At 34.4% G+C, this 19,778-nt stretch overlaps 1 protein-coding gene and 1 non-coding gene across 2 annotated transcripts; one reads left to right on the top strand and one right to left on the bottom strand.

The window, feature by feature from the left end:
* Window positions 1–2,833: 2,833 nt before the first annotated feature.
* On the bottom strand, window positions 2,834–2,915 carry Trnal-aag (transfer RNA leucine (anticodon AAG)). Its single transcript has one exon. It is a non-coding gene; the product is annotated as a tRNA-Leu (tRNA).
* A 3,857-nt stretch (window positions 2,916–6,772) lies between these two features.
* Window positions 6,773–19,778, top strand: LOC128219477 (uncharacterized). Its single transcript, XM_052927288.1, has 5 exons — window positions 6,773–6,841; window positions 8,004–8,065; window positions 16,593–16,726; window positions 18,103–18,249; window positions 19,684–19,778. Exons 1-5 carry the CDS (start codon window positions 6,773–6,775, stop codon window positions 19,776–19,778), a joined length of 507 nt encoding a protein of 168 aa, XP_052783248.1.

Below are 19,778 nucleotides of genomic sequence, written 5' to 3'. Positions count from 1 at the left end.
AACCAAACCCATCAGCCCGGGCTACAAAGTCACCAGACTGACGATACGCTGTGATGATAATAATATGCCTTGTCCTTGTTACGTGGGTGAGGGACAACCTGCCTCTAGATACGAAAATGATCTCGCACACCCAGGAAAGGAGCCGTTTTGTGTGTTCAGACAAGCGTTCAGACTTCCTTATATGACAATTTGATATTGCTTCTTCACGCGATGCCATTGTTTCCCAAGTTAAAAGTTTCGTGACGAATTCCTTTAAAGGCTCTCTTAATAAATAAAGACACTTACAATTTAAAAATTAATTTAATGAATTGAGTACATTGTAGCACTCGGACGTTGACTTATACATATATGTCGATATACAATACTGTTTAGTATTAATACTATTCAAAAATCATATCAAATAAATATATTGATTAATAAACGTCAACATGTTCTTTCATGAATATTATTTTGTGATATAATCAATTCAAGAAGCAGTTAATATTTGCTTACACTAATTGACACACACCTTCACAAAAACGATAGTCTTAAATAATACTATTTGCTTATATAATTTAAATTATAATTATAAATTTTATATAAAAACATATAATATCCAAATTACTACGACAGTATAACTTATAAAATTATATTACAAATTTCGACCCTACTCAGTCAAATATTCTGACACTGAATGACTATTTAGCGCCTGAAACACCCCGTGTCCTATTTTCTAGTTTATCTATTAATAAATGTTTTAACATAAACAATATGTTTACATAATTTTAGAGATAGTTCTTGAGAATTGTTGTAGTATGTTCTGGAACATTCATATTGGATATGCAGGGGTAAACTTTTCTGATCATTGGTCTTTAGATAAAAATTAAGTTGCATCAAATAGTATACAAGTCTTAAAATTCCACCAGTGCTAGAGCATTTATAAAATCTTTGAATTGGTTAAATTATTATGTGAGGGATACATTTTATCCTTTTGTTGGTCTTAACCTGAACTTGTTTGTGGATTTAAATATTGTGTGTAATAGTTCATGTCGGTTAAATTATGTGAACATTAAAACATACAAGAAGATATTTTGTGAATTGTTAGACATTTTTTATGTATTTCACCTTTAACGTTACATCTTTGATATTACTTTTGTAAACGTCTTAGTAAATAAATGCTTTTTTTGTTTTAACTCTGTTGCGTTTTGTGCTCGTCACATCTTCTTGTCCTGTTTACTATGATCACGATTTTGAGTGACGTTATCAATTCAAACAGGGTGATGACATAAAATTAATCAAAGTCTTCTTCAAATTCCCGATTGAACGCAAACAGTGAACATTTTGCAATACTTTTTCATTAAGATGCGTGATCAACTATACAAACGTTCGTAAAATGTGATTTAAAATTGAATGTGTTGGTGTTTCTTTAATTCATTTATAAACACACACTGAACACGGGCTCGTAAACATTCGGAACATTCTTCTGTACAAACAGACGTTTAGACTGACAAAGGGGTGGACACACTGATCGCCACAATAATTCCATATTAAAACCCATTTCGTGAGCTATAGCTATTAAACAGAAAAATAAGTATCACAAAAAGAAAACCATTGTATTGGAAGATTTGTGTGTGTAGGTTGTCATGTTAGAGGCGTTCAAGATATTAAATCAAAATGATAAGACGTAAATATAATTGTTAATTTAGTTTACACTTTTGTGAAACATGTTATTACAACAGTATATTAATCACTCTCGTTGGCACGATCTTACGCGAGAGTGTTGTCTTGTGTTGTTGGGGAAACCGGAGTTCACGGAGGAAACCCACGTGTCCGTCTTGGTGACCACAAACCAGTGGTCATTTCTGATTACAATGCCCCAATCTACAAGGTAGGTAAGCTGAAAAAGCGAAAAAATAAAAAGGATCGAAAATAAAACTAGGGTAGGACGGGAATTCAGAAACATACATTATTTGCTACGCCTAAAGTATTAACACTATGTTTAATTTGTTCCTACCTATGCTGACGTTACAAAAAGATAACAAGTGTTAACGGCTCAAGTATGTGCTATGGTTTACAGGCAATAGCAAAAGCACGAGTTCATATTTGAAGAAGTTAATTATTACGGATTTTATTTTAAGTTGTTAGCGATATAAAACAGGGTTGTTAATGTTTCAACTTTCTCTTTAGTTAAATATAAACATGAGTGTGTTAAATAATTTATAGGCGAGAAACCATGTTTGAAATTAGTAACTTTAGGCAAAGGTTATTTTTACTTTTACATTATTTTTCTCCAATGGCTGTTTTTGGGCAGCAGAAATCCTTTAAGAGTATTGTCCGCTCAATAGTTGTTATTCAGAACGCATTAATAGTGAAGGTGTTCAGTATACATACACACGTCAATGGAGGACGAACACACAAATATATATAAATGTACACCTTTGTGTTATATTGTAACTCGTTTCAAATATTTCCAAAACAAAACAACATGGTACTTGTAAGGACACTTCTCGAAAAAGTTATCAATATTGTGAATCAATTGTACGATTTAAACTACAGGGGCATCAACAAACAAACAAATATGAATCATCGACTTTATAAAGGGAAACCAAACTTTACAAACATTTCAATGCGTGCAAGAATTGTTACCAAAATTTATCACTTTAAATTTTGGCCCACCCACATTAACACTGTGAAAGGTCTTTAAAAATCATTTTTCATTAATTTTCTAGTTATTCCTATTTAAAGCATTCTTTGTGCCCTGTGATTTGAATTTTACTTACGCGGCTGGTGATTTTCATGAAAAAGTACGTATAAATAACGTAACGAAGCTTTTTTTCGCGGGCAAAACATCTAGTGGCAGCGGTGGGATTCGAACCCACGCCTCCGAAGAGACTGGTGCCTTAAACCAGCGCCTTAGACCGCTCGGCCACGCTACCTGTTATCACACTAAGACTGTTATTGATTGTATATAGTAGATATTCACATTAAGTATCTTACAATCGCGTAGTTTTAGATACTTTACCGAATAAGATAAAACTTCACGATTGGTTAAATGTTAAGGTATCGTGAAGAAATAGTAGTCAAATATTAGGGTATAAGCCCGGTTAAGGAGCACAAGGCTACGACCCAAAACAGACTGAACGAGAAGCACAAAACTTACAAACACCACAAACAGACCATACATACTTCATAATGACCTTATCAGAAAATGAATACCGCCTTCGAGCGTCATTTAAACAAGAGAAGAGTTTAATTGAACAAATGTTCACGTGATTTAAACCAGTTTATTTGTACGCAACCTCGCACTCGTTTCAATTCGCACTCAACATTTATCAATAATAACACAAATCGATGAAAACCACAGATTGTTGACAGAAAATATTTTTTTTAATGTCTTGGAGCATATACAATACTTTCAGGATGAAACTGAAGCTTTTCAAGAAGCTTTTTCGTCTTTTGGTTATTTCACGAGACGAGCTTGATTTTGGTGCCAAGGTCAACTATGAAATCTTAAACGACACTCTTGAAACTTTCCTTGAGGGCAACAAGTGGGCGGAGTGAGTTGTGATTTTTTTATCTTTGAATAAAGTAATAAAGTGGTTCCATGATGGTTATTAATGAAAATGATGCAGGAAATATATGTCCCTTTCAACGTTCAGGTCATATTCATTTCTAACAGGTATGGATCGTTAAGCCCAATCAGCTTTATCGGTGGGATTCAACTCTTCAATGGACCTAACTGTTCACAAGGAGGTTCCCGAGAAGATTTCGAGAATTACATTGCAAGGTTGAAAGGTGAATGTATTGTAGTACGACTTTGATTAAGTTGGTTGCACAAATTTCAGTAGCATTACGACGCATAGATAGTGGTATATATCTAAGATCATGAAACATGATGTTGTCAAATACATAATAAGGAAGTTCGCCAAGACCCATTGCCTATTAGGCATGAACCTTTCAGATAATAAAACAGAGTTTTTAAGAACAAGTCTACAATTGCATTGAAGGGATTGGATCTTCAAATACTTCCGCGGAAACGGTTTTGAGAAAGCCCACTTTAGTCCAAATGTTTACAATAAAAGACTTCGATTCCAATACATGTTTTTTCGCGAAAGTCATTGGTATGTCCTTTGATTTTTTGTCAGATTCAATGTCGTCGGCGTCGTAGTGCAAAACACATTAACCTTGACAATAACCAAAAACAGTTCAATACATCCATATGAACTTGGCACACACGATTCAAGAGGCGATACGTAAATGTAGACCAAGGGTCATAATGAGGCTTTTAAAATGGCTGGATTATGAAATTTTTCCTCTGAAGAAAAAAACAACAACAAATGTTGGCGTTATTCGCCGAGACAATGTAGCTTTTTACGGCTTTTTAGGTGCTTTATTAGTCAGCGTTCACGCTTATAATCTAAATATTCACAGGTCATTTTATCAGCTCATTAACCATGAAGTATATCCTGACAGTAAATACTCCATTACATTAGCCATAAGGTATAGTCTGACAGTATAAACTCCATTACATAAGCCATAAAGTATAGCCTGACAGTATAGACTCCATTGCATTAGCCATAAAGTATAGCCTAACAGTATAGACTCCATTGCATTAGCCATAAAGTATAGCCTGACAGTATAGACTCCATTGCATTAGCCATAAAGTATAGCTTGACAGTATAGACTCCATTGCATTAGCCATAAAGTATAGCTTGACAGTATGGACCCCATTACATTAGCCTTAAAGTGTAGCCGACAGTATGGACTCCATTACATTAGCCTTGAAGTATATCCTGCCAATATAGACTCCATTACATTAGCCATAAAGAACAGTCTGACAGTATAGATGTCAATTACTTTTGTTATCTTAAGGTGGACGAAATCAAAGAACTTTGACGAAGAGCTATTGAGTTGAAAAGGACATTACACAATGTTTTACTTGTAAGTACTATAACCGTTGCCATCTGCTAAAAACAAGATACATGGTTAAAACATATTCGATCGCGGTAAACACATTTAAAGTCTATCGTATGTTTTTCATATCAATATTGAAAAGGCAATGATTGACAGTTACGAAGATTTTTCAAACGGTTATGTTATGTGGTAAATATTGTTCAAACCACAAATGATTCACGAAATCGCTTTGTTGTAACCCCACAACGAATGCCCCCTGTACATCGACAATGTTGCTCTTTTTACAGTCGACGATTCGATATTTTATAACTTCTTATCGGTTAACGTTACACGGGTGAAACTGTATCCCAGATCAACTGGTTCATTCTTACAATTCTTAGCCCCTCACAATAAGAGGGTCTTTCACGAGGTTTGAAAATCGTTTTTCTCCAATCACATCCATGGTTTTGCTCATGAGAATTACTGTCAAAGCAACCTTATAAGCATATACCACATGCTATTACTCATCTTTGTTAGTTCTACTCACGTCCAATTGTTTCTTAAACGAATTTAGTACTCTCGAGTATTCTTTCATCTTATTCTGAACGTTGTTCAATACTGGAAACATTTTATCTTCATATGATTAGAGTTTCGACAGCATATTTTCTGGGATCGACTGCGTCGATTTCTTTGACTGACCGTCGTCATGATTTGTTCTTTTTGTAGGAGCTTTACATTTCTATTAACATTCCGACGAACTGCGTTTCCTCAAAAGAACGATTGAATTCGCGTCCGCCGTTTTGTAAAGCACGTTTTCCGGTGAAAGAAAAACAACAAAATTAGCCCAAATATTTCGTGTCAATCATTAATGTGTTTACCTTAGTAAACTAAAAAGCATAAAAAATAAGAATTACACTCGTAGTGTTTTAAATTAGTGATCTACATCAATTTCTTATTGCCAATTGTCTTAGGTGCTTAATTCGGAAATCGCAGATCTCTTATGTCTGCTGCACTTGTTAGATTTCTTGATTAGTTAACGTCTTTACTCACAATTTACATAATAAATAAGTAAATTCAATAAATACAGGGTATAAACATCGGTTATCTAAAACTCATAAACGCTGTTCTACTTACTAGAAATATACGCAGGTTACATTTGTGCAATTCATTTTTGACGAATGATCGTTTAGACGCAAAACCTTTAAAGCAACAGTCCAGATTCCATTTTAACTATTCATAAATGATAAGTGCAATTTTGTCAACGCTGGATAAGCAACGGCTTCCGCGGTGCTCATATTTCAGGATGTATTGAGAGAATAGTGTAAGCTACAGAGGAATTACCTTAATAATATATTTTTGTTTCAGAGATGAAATACGAGGTCAAGGCAGAGAAGCAGTTGTAGCTTACATGGATGCAATGAGGGGCCAAAAATCATTCAAAACAGATGTTATAATACATTATTTTTTTAATTGTTGCTATGCTTGGTAGAATAAATTTAGTAACTGAATAAAATTAGATTGAGTGCGGTCCAGTAGAAGAGGTGTCCGTCGCTCGCATAAGCGGTATTTGGTTCGATCCTCAAGACTGTTATGTTATCTTGCCTATCATCTCAACTTAAGTTGATGTCAGTCACAATCAAGTTAAACAAAACGAAAAACTAATAGAAAACTATACACCTCAATGCAACACGTAATACAAATCAGGAAAAAGTAGTACCTTCATCCAAATATAATAAATATATAACTTTTTTCCATTTTCGATACCCTTAAGCTATTTAACCTGTTGCCGTTTTTCGAATAGAAGTATATGCCTGCCACGCGCACACAATATGGTGTTTACGCCTGTGGTCACACGAATGTTTACTACAAGGCGTGCCTCAAATGGCATCTCTCGTTTGAAATGACTCCTGCAGATGTTAATAATCGTGGTATTCAAGAAGTGGAAATAATCACATCTTCTATGCAGATGGTAAGTGTATTAAATACAGAGTGTGTGTCCGTCAATATTTAGATAAGTATTGTAAATTATTGTGTAACATCTTAATAATTCAGAAGGGCGTAGCGATCGAACTTCGAAAACTGACTTAGAATTAATCGTGTAATCCGAGTACCATATTATGAAATACCGTCTGTTACCGCTACATAAGGTCATGTGATATTGAGCACTGTAATTACTATCTACATTTCTAGGAATTGGTACGACTCGATGGTTTTATCGCTACATGTAGCTAACCAAGGACACCATCTGCAGGTCAGTCTAAATTAAATTTATCAAATACTGGAAATAAATACAATTATGCTATGTTATGATATAATGAAATCCTAATTCTAACGCTTGTATATTTTAATTGAATGATAGTTTTTATCATTTCAGTTAAGTTATTCAATGAAAGCGAATTTACCAAATTTCAGACGATACCAGATGGTGTCTTTCTACAACATTCCAAACTAGTTTCCAATTTATGCCGCATACCAAGAGGTACAGTTAGAAAACTGAAAGAATATCCATGATGTATGATTTAAATATCATCTTTTTGTCATAACTTTGTCTTTTTTAAAAATGATGATAATAACAACTAAATCAGAGCAATGTTATCTAAATTGTCGTAGTTTATTTGAGTACAATAGCTTGTATTTATGTTAGAATGTTATTTAAAATTCATATACGCGTTCAATGTTCAAAAAGTGAGTCTTCTTAAGATCAAAGCTATGTCCAGAGCAAACACATTTACCGTTTCATCAACTATGAACCAAAAGGCTTCATCAGCTTGAAACGGTTTTCTTTAAACTGGTTTAGTATTATTGAATGTTTGTTTTATATTAATGAATGTATTATATGAGTATGTTTGTGTGTATGAACACTTATGTAAATGTTTGTGTGAAGAAAGGCTATGTCGTCCATAGTAGTCGAAAAAGACTTCTGTCCTGATCTGTTCTGTTAAAACGTTTTTACTCTACTTGACCACTTATCTAATCCAGTTATTTTAATTACTACATATTAAAATGTGTTTATGATAGAAATTAAAAAAAAATGACAACTGAAGGACAATGGGGAATCTAAAATTATTACAAGGTCAAAATAATTATTATAGTCCAATAATAAGAAAGTTACATATTTTCTTGTGTTTCAGGGTTGGGGCTTATACTCATCACTTGGAAATGAAATGGTACTGTATAAGGATGACGACGAGATGTAAGAGTAAACCGACTAGGGTAGACATTTAAAACTCCAAACTGTTTAATTACAGTAATAACTATTTACCTAATTTACACTGTATCTGTGAACAAATATCAAGGACCGAATTATCAGACATTTGTTTAAGTTAACAACGTTAACTTTCAAATCTGTATTGCTTATAATGCTGTACGGATATACTTGTGAACTGCAGTATTCCAAACAAGATTTCATACAAATGTGCTAGCTGTACTTTTATATTTGAACATATGACCACAGCATAAAATAGCTCCCCGTAACAATGTCGTTAATAATGGTGTTAAATTGCCCGTAAATTTGGACGAACATATCTAATTTTGTTTTCTCTTCAATTCAGGATGGGTAGGTACAATTGCGACTTTTTAAGAGCATGTCGACTTGTTGTCGACACTGGCCTACATTATTACGCGTAACAGTTAAATAATTCATACATGTTTAACACAAAATCAATTGTAATATAATCGTACTGTAAGCGTACAAATTAAGCAGTACGAGCCTCAACGGTTTTAACGAATCACTGATGCCTCATCTCCAAATGGGACAACGATTCTTTCTTAAGAAATGTTATAGTGCAGTACAAGCTCTTTCCCGGACAACCCACCAGCGCGTGTGCACACTCACACACACACACACACACACACACACACACGCACACACACACACACACACACACACATATATTTACGAGGTTACGTATGCAGTAAAATTCCCTATACGATGCCAAACTTAATTACCATATATATTGTATAATATTATATTAATATTGCATGGCTTCCAGTGTGACAGTACATATTGTCAACATAAGGGAAATACTGTTTACCCGAATGTTGACAATATGTACTGTCACACTGGAAGCCATGCAATATTTATTTTATTATACCGAACACAGTAATATTTATATATATATTTATAAAAAAATCATCATAACGTAACTTTCAAGTTTAATCATTTTTATTCTGTAATTGTTTCTGTAACAATTAATCTGAAAATGTAACAAAATACACAACATGTATTGATAATAACAGAATGTACAACAAATCAGCATATTCACTGACATCATTTTTAAAACAAAATATCATTTAAACAATAACCAAATTTAATGTGAATAGTTAAAGCTGCACTCTCACAGATTGACTGTTTTGACAATTCTTTTGTCTTTGAATGAGCCAATTTATGCTAAAATGAATTGAAACCAATGATTAAGATTGCTGATGAAAGCACAGATTGCAGTTTTTCATATAAGCGTTCAAAAATTGATGTTTTATGGCTAAATTTTCTACTGAAGCTTTAAGAAAAATGTAATTTTAGGCGGTTTTCCAAACAACTGAGATCTGTTCTATAGTTATTTATCTTATATCACTGCATTGAAGGCATTGCTACATGTACCAAAAACAGCTGATTATAAAAAAAGGTAAAAACTGTCACTTTGTGAGAGTGCAGTTTTAATTCCTGTTTTCACAGAGTATATGGTATTTATGTGAAATTAGCGATTTAATAATACACAACAGTCAACAGTGGAAACACCAAATATCAATAATTTGTCCGTTTTAACTGGAAACTAGTTTAAACTGTTTCAAGTTCCCATTGTAATAATTAGGTCAACACTGACAGGCTTATCTTCCATGGAAATGAAAATGAACATTGCTGTTGCTCATTGGCAGGGTCCATCAGCTTCTTCATATCATAATCTGCAATCTTGGGTTTGTAAAATACCGACCCTTTTCCCTTCTTCTGAAGATCTGTTAATTTCGCCTTGAAGGTTTTAATTGCTGTCACAAAGTCGTTGTCTGTCGAAATATCGATACGACATTTCTCTTTCAAGTACTTTGATAGGCCATACTTCACAGAGTACATATTTGATTTCTTCAACTCTTCGCCTTTTACTGTACGAATATATGCAAAGAACATCCGTAGATGATTATTGAGAGCGTATATGAGAAATTAACATGGGCAGGTCACATGAGGTATAATAATACATTTATTGCATTCTATATTTTGTACTACAACTGTTACGGTCAAATTTCATTTCTTCAACAGCTGGTCACTTGAAAAATCAATCGAGTACCTACAAAATAATACGGCGATGACTTATAATAGCGCAGCTAATGATATCGTTACATAACGTGGCCTGGTCAAGCATGCGAGTACGAATTGGAGAAATAAAGATTAGAAAATTAAAGAAGCTTGCAGAAGATGCATTAGGTATGCATTATTCTAAATATAAATATCAACCTCACTTTTATTCTTGCTAATATAAAACAAAATCACATAGGAATAATTAAATATAATTATTAAAACGGAAAACGCATTATGAAATTAACTTTGTCTTTGATCATTTGTAGAATTGATTGTGTAAACACAATTTATGATGCATATTGAAATATTCGCATCATAAATGCATTCGAAGTGTGCGTAGAAACGTGCAACGTCGGCAAATCAAATGAATTGGACGACTTTTGAGAAAAAAATATAAAATAAAAAGAAAATTGTACGTTTTAGTTTTAATATATAATGTTTTGCTCACAGGCAGGTTCAATATGTAACATTCAAGACTTTTATCTTCAAGTACTGGAGAACGGCGCCATGCCAATGAATGTGTTGGAAGCTCTTTATGAGCGCTGGATACAGTACATCAGGACTGAAAAAAGTGCGTGTGTGAAAAACACAAGGAATCTATTGGTTTTGGTGTATTTAGTGTTCATGTATATCCCAATATTTCGATAATCGTGTCGTTTAAGAATTTGTAATAAACTTTTAGTAATTGAATATAATGCGAAAGCTTTTATATAAAATTCTTATGCAGATACATCCCTTTAACCACAAGTAAGATAAGATAAGGACGTTTGGCTTACAAGTATCATGGCCCAGATGTATAATCAAAATTAATTGAAAATTGAATAGTATTTTCTGCGTTTTTACGTACTTTTCATGGCATTCAGCCTTTTTGTCATAGAGGGATGCGCCTTTTAATATGATGTTCACACTTTGGCTATGATTCGAGATCGTTTGGACGTATTTCTCCAATAGCACTAAAGGTATCTCTCAGATCTTTGGTACACATTACCAATTAACGGTCAGTAGTTGCTGGTATACTTTTGTGACTTACGGCCATTTCATCCTAGATGTATATGTCCTCCGCAACGTTTTTGTTCCCTGAATTATCATCTTTGTTTTTAAATTTTACACCTCACAATTTTGTAGGTGTGGCAGACAGAACACTAAATACAACTTGTCTCTTCTTTTGTCGGCAAAGATTTAAGACCACTTATTCACGTTTCCATAGCCTACAATGTTAAAAATAAAAATGTTTACCTGCTTTTCGAGCTTGACAAAGCGATGATTGACCATCAAACCCATGCAGCTTTTAAGTTTAGCCGTTGACTCATTCAAAAAATTAATCTAGATAAAAGATTTGTCATGTGGATTAAAATGAACTGAAAACCTACTTCCTAGAATACCAAAACAAAGTTCTTGTTTAAATGGGCATGCAAAAGAGCTGGTGTCCCTCGGTCTAAATATAGACATTGATTTGTAAAACAGACCAAATATATTTTTCCACAATTTCGTCAATATATCAATGATTTATAAGCCGAATGACATTAATATGAAATATCTCGTTACTATTTTTAACTATTTTGCCTCCAGACATTTTTATTAAGATAACAGCAAGTAACTTTGAGTAATAGCATCCAACTTGGTGTACTTTGCCCTTAAATCCATCCTACCTCGTCGCGTCCAAGTGAAAATGCCTCTTACGCTGAAACTGCGCATAACCCCTAATTGGGAGAACTGGAAAAAAGAAATTGTCAATTCAAACAAATTTGCATTTGTCACATGACCATTTACAAGTATGTGGATTTTGCTATCATCCTTTGTGAGACACAATCTAGGATGGTGAGACAATTAAATGAAATATTGTTGACCGGCAAACATTCAGATAAGTTGGTGCACCTTCATTGACCTCACGAGACCATTATCTTTATACCTGTAATGACATTAAGGCTACAATGTATTCCGTCGTTTAAGATAACTAAAATATTGATAAGAGTACAAAGATTGATATTAGCTATACGTTGAAGATTTAAAAATAAAATATTTTTTGAAGGAAAGTTATTGTCTCTTGTTGATTGTATGTATTGATCTGGCTATTAGACTTGCCAACCCATGAGCGCAGAAATAATGTGAACGTCTTTCAAAGATGTGGTCTGAAAATGGTTCATGTCGAAAGCTGAAATGGCGTCCCCTCCTTTGGATAACCTTGAAGAATACAGTAAGCATTCTGGCTGCCATTAGCGTCCAGTTGAATTCCAATGAACTGTATCCAAGGAAACGTTGCATATATGGGCCATGCATATACACCCTTACTTATCCTTCCATTTTAATACCTGATTTTCGAGATATAAGCACTTGTATGTTCTCGAAAACCAACCAAATTTGAAACGTTCGTCCATGCATACTGGGGTGCCAAGTTGCCTAGGTAAGGCCCTACATGTGTTTAAAAGATCACCACAGCAACTCTATTGCTACTGGGCTTGATGTTGTTTTTTTGGTAGAGTTATTGAAAATTATCGAGGTCTTACTTAGCTGAATATACTATCTAAATCCTGATTATATGGTAGATAGAACGGAAATTACTTCTGGTTCTTTCATATCTTTAGTCTGCTCGTATTTCTGAGTATGTTAACCAATTTGTGTGCCTTGACTTCCTTAATAAGATCATATAATTATCATCCTATTTTGCAAATCTTTCTTGATTCATTTGCTTTCGAATATATCATTAAAAAAACGAAAACAAATTCTACAACATAAATTCGATGTTACATTATCTGTTTAATTATCTTTCAATTCGACTTCGTAGCACTTCCTGAAAATACCCCATAACAATTAACTGATAAACTAAAATACTCTACCAAACAAACAGGCCTGGAACCATTATACTTCATCATATTACAAGCTAAATCAGACTGATCTCTGACAGTGAGCCTGGTTGAATATCAATGTATCATGAAAAAAACCTCTAACACTTGGACATGTGTTTTTAATCCAAAGACAATTCACACATTTTGACCTTTCAAATGTGTCATTCAGTAAATGGCGACCAGTGTAATTTGGTCAATGTATTGATGAACGTGTTTGATGTATTAACAGTAATTGGTATGAACATAAATGCCTAAATAAAATTTTATTGATGAAGGTTTATGACATGTTTAAACTGAAACACGAGAAAATAACAGATGAACTATTGGAGAACTATTTTTCCGAAAGCTTGTCTACGTTATCTGCGATTAAAACTGTACTTGAGAGGCGTCCCACGGGTAGCATGTAACAAAGGGGTATTCCAAAAAGTGGATATTAGATACAAGAAAAACAATAACAATTTATCTCCGACAATAAGCATAAAAGAAACTGAACATTTGTTAATCTCTGTTAGATTGTGTGTTTTCACTAGTGGTCATTGGAAAACAATATAATCTTACACTGAAATTATCAAATAGCATCTATACATTTTTTCTCTAAAAAAACTTTTTTTAACTTGCTATATTTATAAAACCTCCGAGAGAATATGATTCTTACAGAGGACAACATTTTAAATGTGAAACCATAATTAAAAATTTCAAATAACTCGTATAATAATTGCGATAACAGTTTCAATTCATCGACCCTGAAATTGGGATAAAAGTATTACCATCTTTATAGACTCGCTCGAATCCCACTCAGTGTATCGTCTAAGCATGCCGGGGATAGCCCAATTTTCCAGAAACGTCAGAAACCTTTACATTTAACAACGCTGCAAGTAAATCGCGTAGTAATTTGAGTTTAGCAGATTATCTTAATGACTTTACTCTTTGGAATCTGAATAAGTACTATCTTATAAGACATATGCAGTCAACAAATAAAGCGTTCAAACTTGGACACATAGTGTACATTGTAAGAGACCAAAATCCAATTAGGTCGTGATGGTTACATAAATCAGCCAAAGGCACATGTTCTTGTCCGTGACCTGCCCCATTTAGAACTATTTTGGACTGACACGTGTCCACTGCAAGATAAGGCGAACATTTTGGAGTTATAAAGCCATTTGGACGCATCACAACCACACGAGAAATTTAACCAGCAGTTAGTGAAACTAATTCTTAAAAAAATCAAAAAATATTTAGACGTTTTGTACAAAAGATAACGTGTTTACTTTAGCTTTAACTTATAATAATTATGAACGGAATATTGAAAGTTTCATTGTCGTTTTGACTTACTAATAACAAAAGAAAGTTAATAAGTTTACCACTAAATGTTTCACTTTACACATCTCATTCGAAACTCTTCGACCATTTTTCCATAAAAAACGACCTCGGATGTATATGGGCGGTTTACAATGCCGGAAGTCTTTTCATTTAACTACGCTGCAAGCAGATCGCGTAGTAATTTCAATTTAGCAATTAAAATTTATGACTTTACTGTTTGGAATCTTAATTATTTATGCAACAATACACTTCACTGGCAATAAATTTAAACATTGAAAGCACACGTTAAAATACTACTACAAATTAATTCTTTAATGTAAAAATTTACGAGTTACTTCTACGGATGTACCGTTATACATCCGAGGTTGTTTTTGATGGAAAATGGCCGAGGAGGCAAACACATGTTAATCATTTTCTTCCAGACAAATCGTCATGCTTGTGTTTGGTCTACTTTGCTGCTGTGTTGCTTTGGCAAATGCGTAAGTTGTTTGAATATTCTCATCGAGTATTTGCAAAATTATACTGTAAAGAAATACTGTCATCCCTTTTGTTAAATATAAATTGAAAGCCTAATGTCTAAAACTATGCCAAGAATACACCGGAACGAAGCTTTTATGCAAAAAAATGAAAACATCTTATTAGAAAAGTACACGCCTGAAAATCATAGAATGAATAGTATATTGTTATTGTATAGCAGGCAAATCATAGTATTTGAAGCATACAACTATTTTGACACTCAGACAATCATTTTTGTTTCTTATCTCATAAAAGTAAAATAAAAAATACACCATTACAAATAAGCGTGCTTCAGGGTCACGTCAGGTTATAATAACAAACCCTGCAGGCGATGGGACACTTGCGATCGGTAATAATTACTAATCCTCCATTATTTCGACCCATATTAACCTGATAAATATAGCGATCTAAAAATAGTTATATTCTGCTAAAAATGAAACGCCGGGATACAGAAATACAGCGCGGAAATAGCCGAACAAGCAACTCATACTCGGACTGCAATACAACTAATCTATTTTTATGCTTTCGACGTCATTCTGCTAAACATAGAGCGCAGTTCTTTGGAGTTTGCGGTCTTAAGACTACCTGCGCGCATCAGCAGATAGTCTAAAAAGTGATTGCAACCATTACAGTCGAAACCCATTGGCTCGATATCGATTTCCTCATCGGCTCGAATTTGATGTGAAGGACCGATTTTATTTTAAACTCCATGTAAGTATTCCCGCTTGGTTCGATATTCGCGAGACTTCAACGGTCCTTGGGATATCTAGCCAACGGATTTCGAATGCATGAACTTTACCAATAATCCTTATCACAATCAATGTCAAACAAATATGGTATAAAATGATAATGAAAAGCTACTCTTAGTATTCCAATGTTGTATTGGTTATAGAATCATTAAGACCTGTTCATACTAGGTAATGTATACAGGTAAGTAGTGTAATTGGTTATGAACTACTGTTATGCACGTATCAATTATTCGCCCACCCTACAGGTCCTTGAATTCAGAAAACCTCCATTTCTGGGCGGATAGGGGTCTCTAAAACTTTTATTCACCAAAAGAAATGGTTTACTGCGACCTACTGTTTTCCTAATACTGCCATGAACCTCAGCTTCGTTTTTTACAGTCTAACCATGTTAGCTTGAACTCTCTTGGCACGATGTCCTCGTTGGCTCGAACTGGATTTAAAAGGAACGTTTTTATTTCACTGAATGTTATTATTCGCATTCGGATCGAATTTTCCGAGATTCGAAAAATTTTCAACGGTCCTCGAGAGCTCGAGCCAACGGGGTTCGACCGTTGTCGAAACACTATTTAAATGCATTGGGATAAATAACTCCATTACACGTTCTACGTGTAATATGCACGATGCCAGCGCTCGTTAGATTAACCACGCCATCCATATAGGATGAATCTGGTGCGCATTTGCATTGTAGTTTTTACATGATTAAAAATGTAATTGTGTAATACCATCAATTACCAGACTCATGACTTATTCAAAAGTTGATGCTGTTTAGTGAACAATTTGAAAACTATTTTTCAAAACTTATTGGAGTAATGTGGTTAATTTCGGGGTTAACTAACAATAATTTTCAAGGTAAGGAAGCTCCAAAATGAATTCCATACTTTAATGATTTTATTTTCTTATGGATTCGGAAGTCTAATTAGAATTAGATCCACAAAATCAATTATGTTTTCGACTTTTGATTAGTTTAATTCTTATATATTGAACCTTGGTTTCCTTTTTCAGACAATCACACGTTAATACGAATACTTTGAGGCATTTTTTGGACATGAGCTTTGCCATTTACGATCACACGCCCCATGACGGAGAGGTGGAGGAAAACGAATGGGACGCCACGGTATACAAGGAGGATCTCAACAGTAAGAAATAAAAGTCTGTATAGTTCAGGGGATGTCTCAACATCGCTTAACGGGGAAGGGGGGCCGGTTTGTCAATAAAAATATGAATAGTTGAGGGGTTGTATCAACATCACTAAACGGGAAAGGAGGAGACAGTATGTCAATAAAAGTTTGTCAATAAAATTATGAATAGTTGAGGGGTTGTATCAACATCACTAAACGGGAAAGGAGGAGACAGTATGTCAATTAAAGTTTGTCAATAAAATTATGAATAGTTAAGGGGTTGTATCAACATCACTAAACGGGAAAGGGGGAGACAGTTTGTCAATTAAAGTTTGTCAATAAAATTATGAAAAGTTGAGGGGTTGTATCAACATCACTTAACGGGAAAGGGGGAGACAGTTTGTCAATAAAAGTTTGTCAATAAAATTATGAATAGTTGAGGGGTTGTATCAACATCACTAAACGGGAAAGGGGGAGACAGTTTGTCAATAAAAGTTTGTCAATAAAATTATGAATAGTTGAGGGGTTGTATCAACATCACTAAACGGGAAAGGAGGAGACAGTATGTCAATTAAAGTTTGTCAATAAAATTATGAATAAATAAGGGGTTGTATCAACATCACTAAACGGGAAAGGGGGAGACAGTTTGTCAATTAAAGTTTGTCAATAAAATTATGAATAGTTAAGGGGTTGTATCAACATCACTAAACGGGAAAGGGGGAGACAGTTTGTCAATTAAAGTTTGTCAATAAAATTATGAATAATTGAGGGGTTGTATCAACATCACTAAACGGGAAAGGGGGAGACAATATGTCAAATAAAGTATGTCAAAAAAATTATGAATAGTTGAGGGGTTGTATCAACATCACTAAACGGGAAAGGGGGAGACAATATGTCAAATAAAGTATGTCAATAAAATTATGAATAGTTGAGGGGTTGTATCAACATCACTAAACGGGAAAGGGGGAGACAGTTTGTCAATAAAAGTATGTCAATAAAATTATGAATAGTTGAGGGGTTGTATCAACATCACTAAACGGGAAAGGGGGAGACAGTTTGTCAATAAAAGTATACAAGTATGTATAGATGAGGGGTTGTATCGACATCGCTAAACGGGAAAGGGAGAGACAGTATGTCAATAAAAGTATGAATAGTTTAGCGTTTTGTTTTTTTTATCAACAACGCTCTTTTAAGGGAGATGAGATTTTTTTTCCGAACAAACCTCTGAAATGCTGCGGATCTCAACAATATGTACATAATTCAGTGTGCAAATTATTATAATCTTCAGTTACACTTTCAATGGCTGTCCATGTGTGTTGTGAAGCTTTTATGTAGACCAAGAACATTTCTTATAATATATAATGATAATACATTTTGTGCCTTTGATGTTGCAGACGACACATGTGTGACCTTAGAAGAATACACGCAAGTACACAGCTGCCCTGTGGCCGCATACTTGTTCAGCCATTATAACCACGATGGTGACAATTGTCTCGAGGTCTCAGATATGTCTGAAGAATTCCATCTCATTGACCACAGTGGTATGTTAGACGGTTAAGACATGGGATAATAGTAGCAGTAATTATAACCAGGAGTAATCGTTTACATATTCCCATTTATTCGTGAATAGTCAGTTATTATGCTACTTCCTGATTACGTGTAATCGTAAGGAAATTGATAACACTTTTCAAAATGTGTTGTTGTCACAAAAAAATACTGAATGCGCGAACCTTAATCAAATTAACATCAGGACAATCGTAGTACTTATACTTAACAACTGATGGCTACTGAATTCGCCATATATGGGATCATAGGAATGGACCATTTTCATTTGCTGTCGAAACTCTAGTACTTAATGTGTAATCTGCTACTTCATTGGCTGAAAATAAAGGTTGTGTTTTAAGAAAACTAAACTGTTTATATAGCCCCTACCCAAACATTCCGATACATCAGTCTTTCCTTCGATTACTTAGGTTACGAGAAAGGTAGTTTTAAGTTTAAAGTGTCTGCAGCAGGCATACTGTTTGCGGAACAGTTTGTAGTTCGCGTAGTGTATTGTTTGTAGTTCGCATAGTGTATTGTTTCCGCAACTGGTGGTGTAGTTCGCGTAGTGTATTGTTCTTACGGTGTAATTAAGCAACAATTCGGGAGAAAAAACTCCTGGCACCACAGTAAGCATACTATTGAAACGAAATCGTAGCCCACTTACAGTAAAATTGTTTTTACACGGTAAAACATTCTCCGACTTTCGAAATATGTCCGTTTAATAACGTTATCAAATGAAATATAAATCCTTCTCACTTGTGTAGAAGAAAACACAAGGCACAGCTGCACCACGGAAGTATCGACAGGTCATTTTATTAGTTCCACCAATAAGTGGTGGAGCTGGCGTTTAGTGGCCATGAGTATGTATGCGCGGTTTTCTAGGACAGGTTTTCTGTCTCTTCCCAAACATACGCACTACCAGAACGTTGCTTTTAAAGTGATATACGGTACAACAGTAAGGTGGAACCATTGAAATTTAAATGCAATTTCAATTTGTTGAGCATTATGAATTATTTGGTGTAAATTGTTACATAAAAATAGTATTTTTTACCGAATCAGAGTATAGATAATAACAAATTAAAACTGCAAGCAATACATACCTCAAAACAATTGGAACACCATGGCCATTTCCGATCGAAAATAACCTCGGATGTATACCGTTGCCTTATTATTATCAAGAAATACAGTTATTGCATAATTAATTAAGGTTACAAAGAATAAAAACCGCAGGCTCAACTGCTAAATTGAAATTACTACGCGATCTCCTGGCAGCGTAGTAAAAGTAACGATTTCTGACATCATAAATGGTCCACATACATCCCAGGTTGTTTAAGGTAGAAAATGACCCCATGGCCCTAGATGTCAGTATCCTAATAGCAGGACTAGATATCTTACATGTTGAAAATATATATCCATTTTTCTTCTTACAGGGGACAATTTGGTGAGCCTTCATGAGTGGGAACAGTACTTTCTTCACTTGACACACAGATTGTTTCCACATGGTCTCCCAACGATAGGTCGCTAA

Source organism: Mya arenaria, chromosome 15 (genome assembly GCF_026914265.1).
Source record: "Mya arenaria isolate MELC-2E11 chromosome 15, ASM2691426v1".
Classification (NCBI taxonomy): domain Eukaryota; kingdom Metazoa; phylum Mollusca; class Bivalvia; order Myida; family Myidae; genus Mya; species Mya arenaria.
This window is presented reverse-complemented; position numbering and strand designations above follow the sequence as displayed.

Bases quoted from the DNA above. Each gene is read 5' to 3' on its own strand.
- LOC128219477 (XM_052927288.1), top strand. From the start codon at position 6,773: ATGACTCCTGCAGATGTTAATAATCGTGGTATTCAAGAAGTGGAAATA. The intron at 8,066-16,592 runs GTAAGAGTAAAC...TTCCTTTTTCAG, and splicing joins TATAAGGATGACGACGAGAT to ACAATCACACGTTAATACGA. The intron at 16,727-18,102 runs GTAAGAAATAAA...TTGATGTTGCAG, and splicing joins ATACAAGGAGGATCTCAACA to ACGACACATGTGTGACCTTA.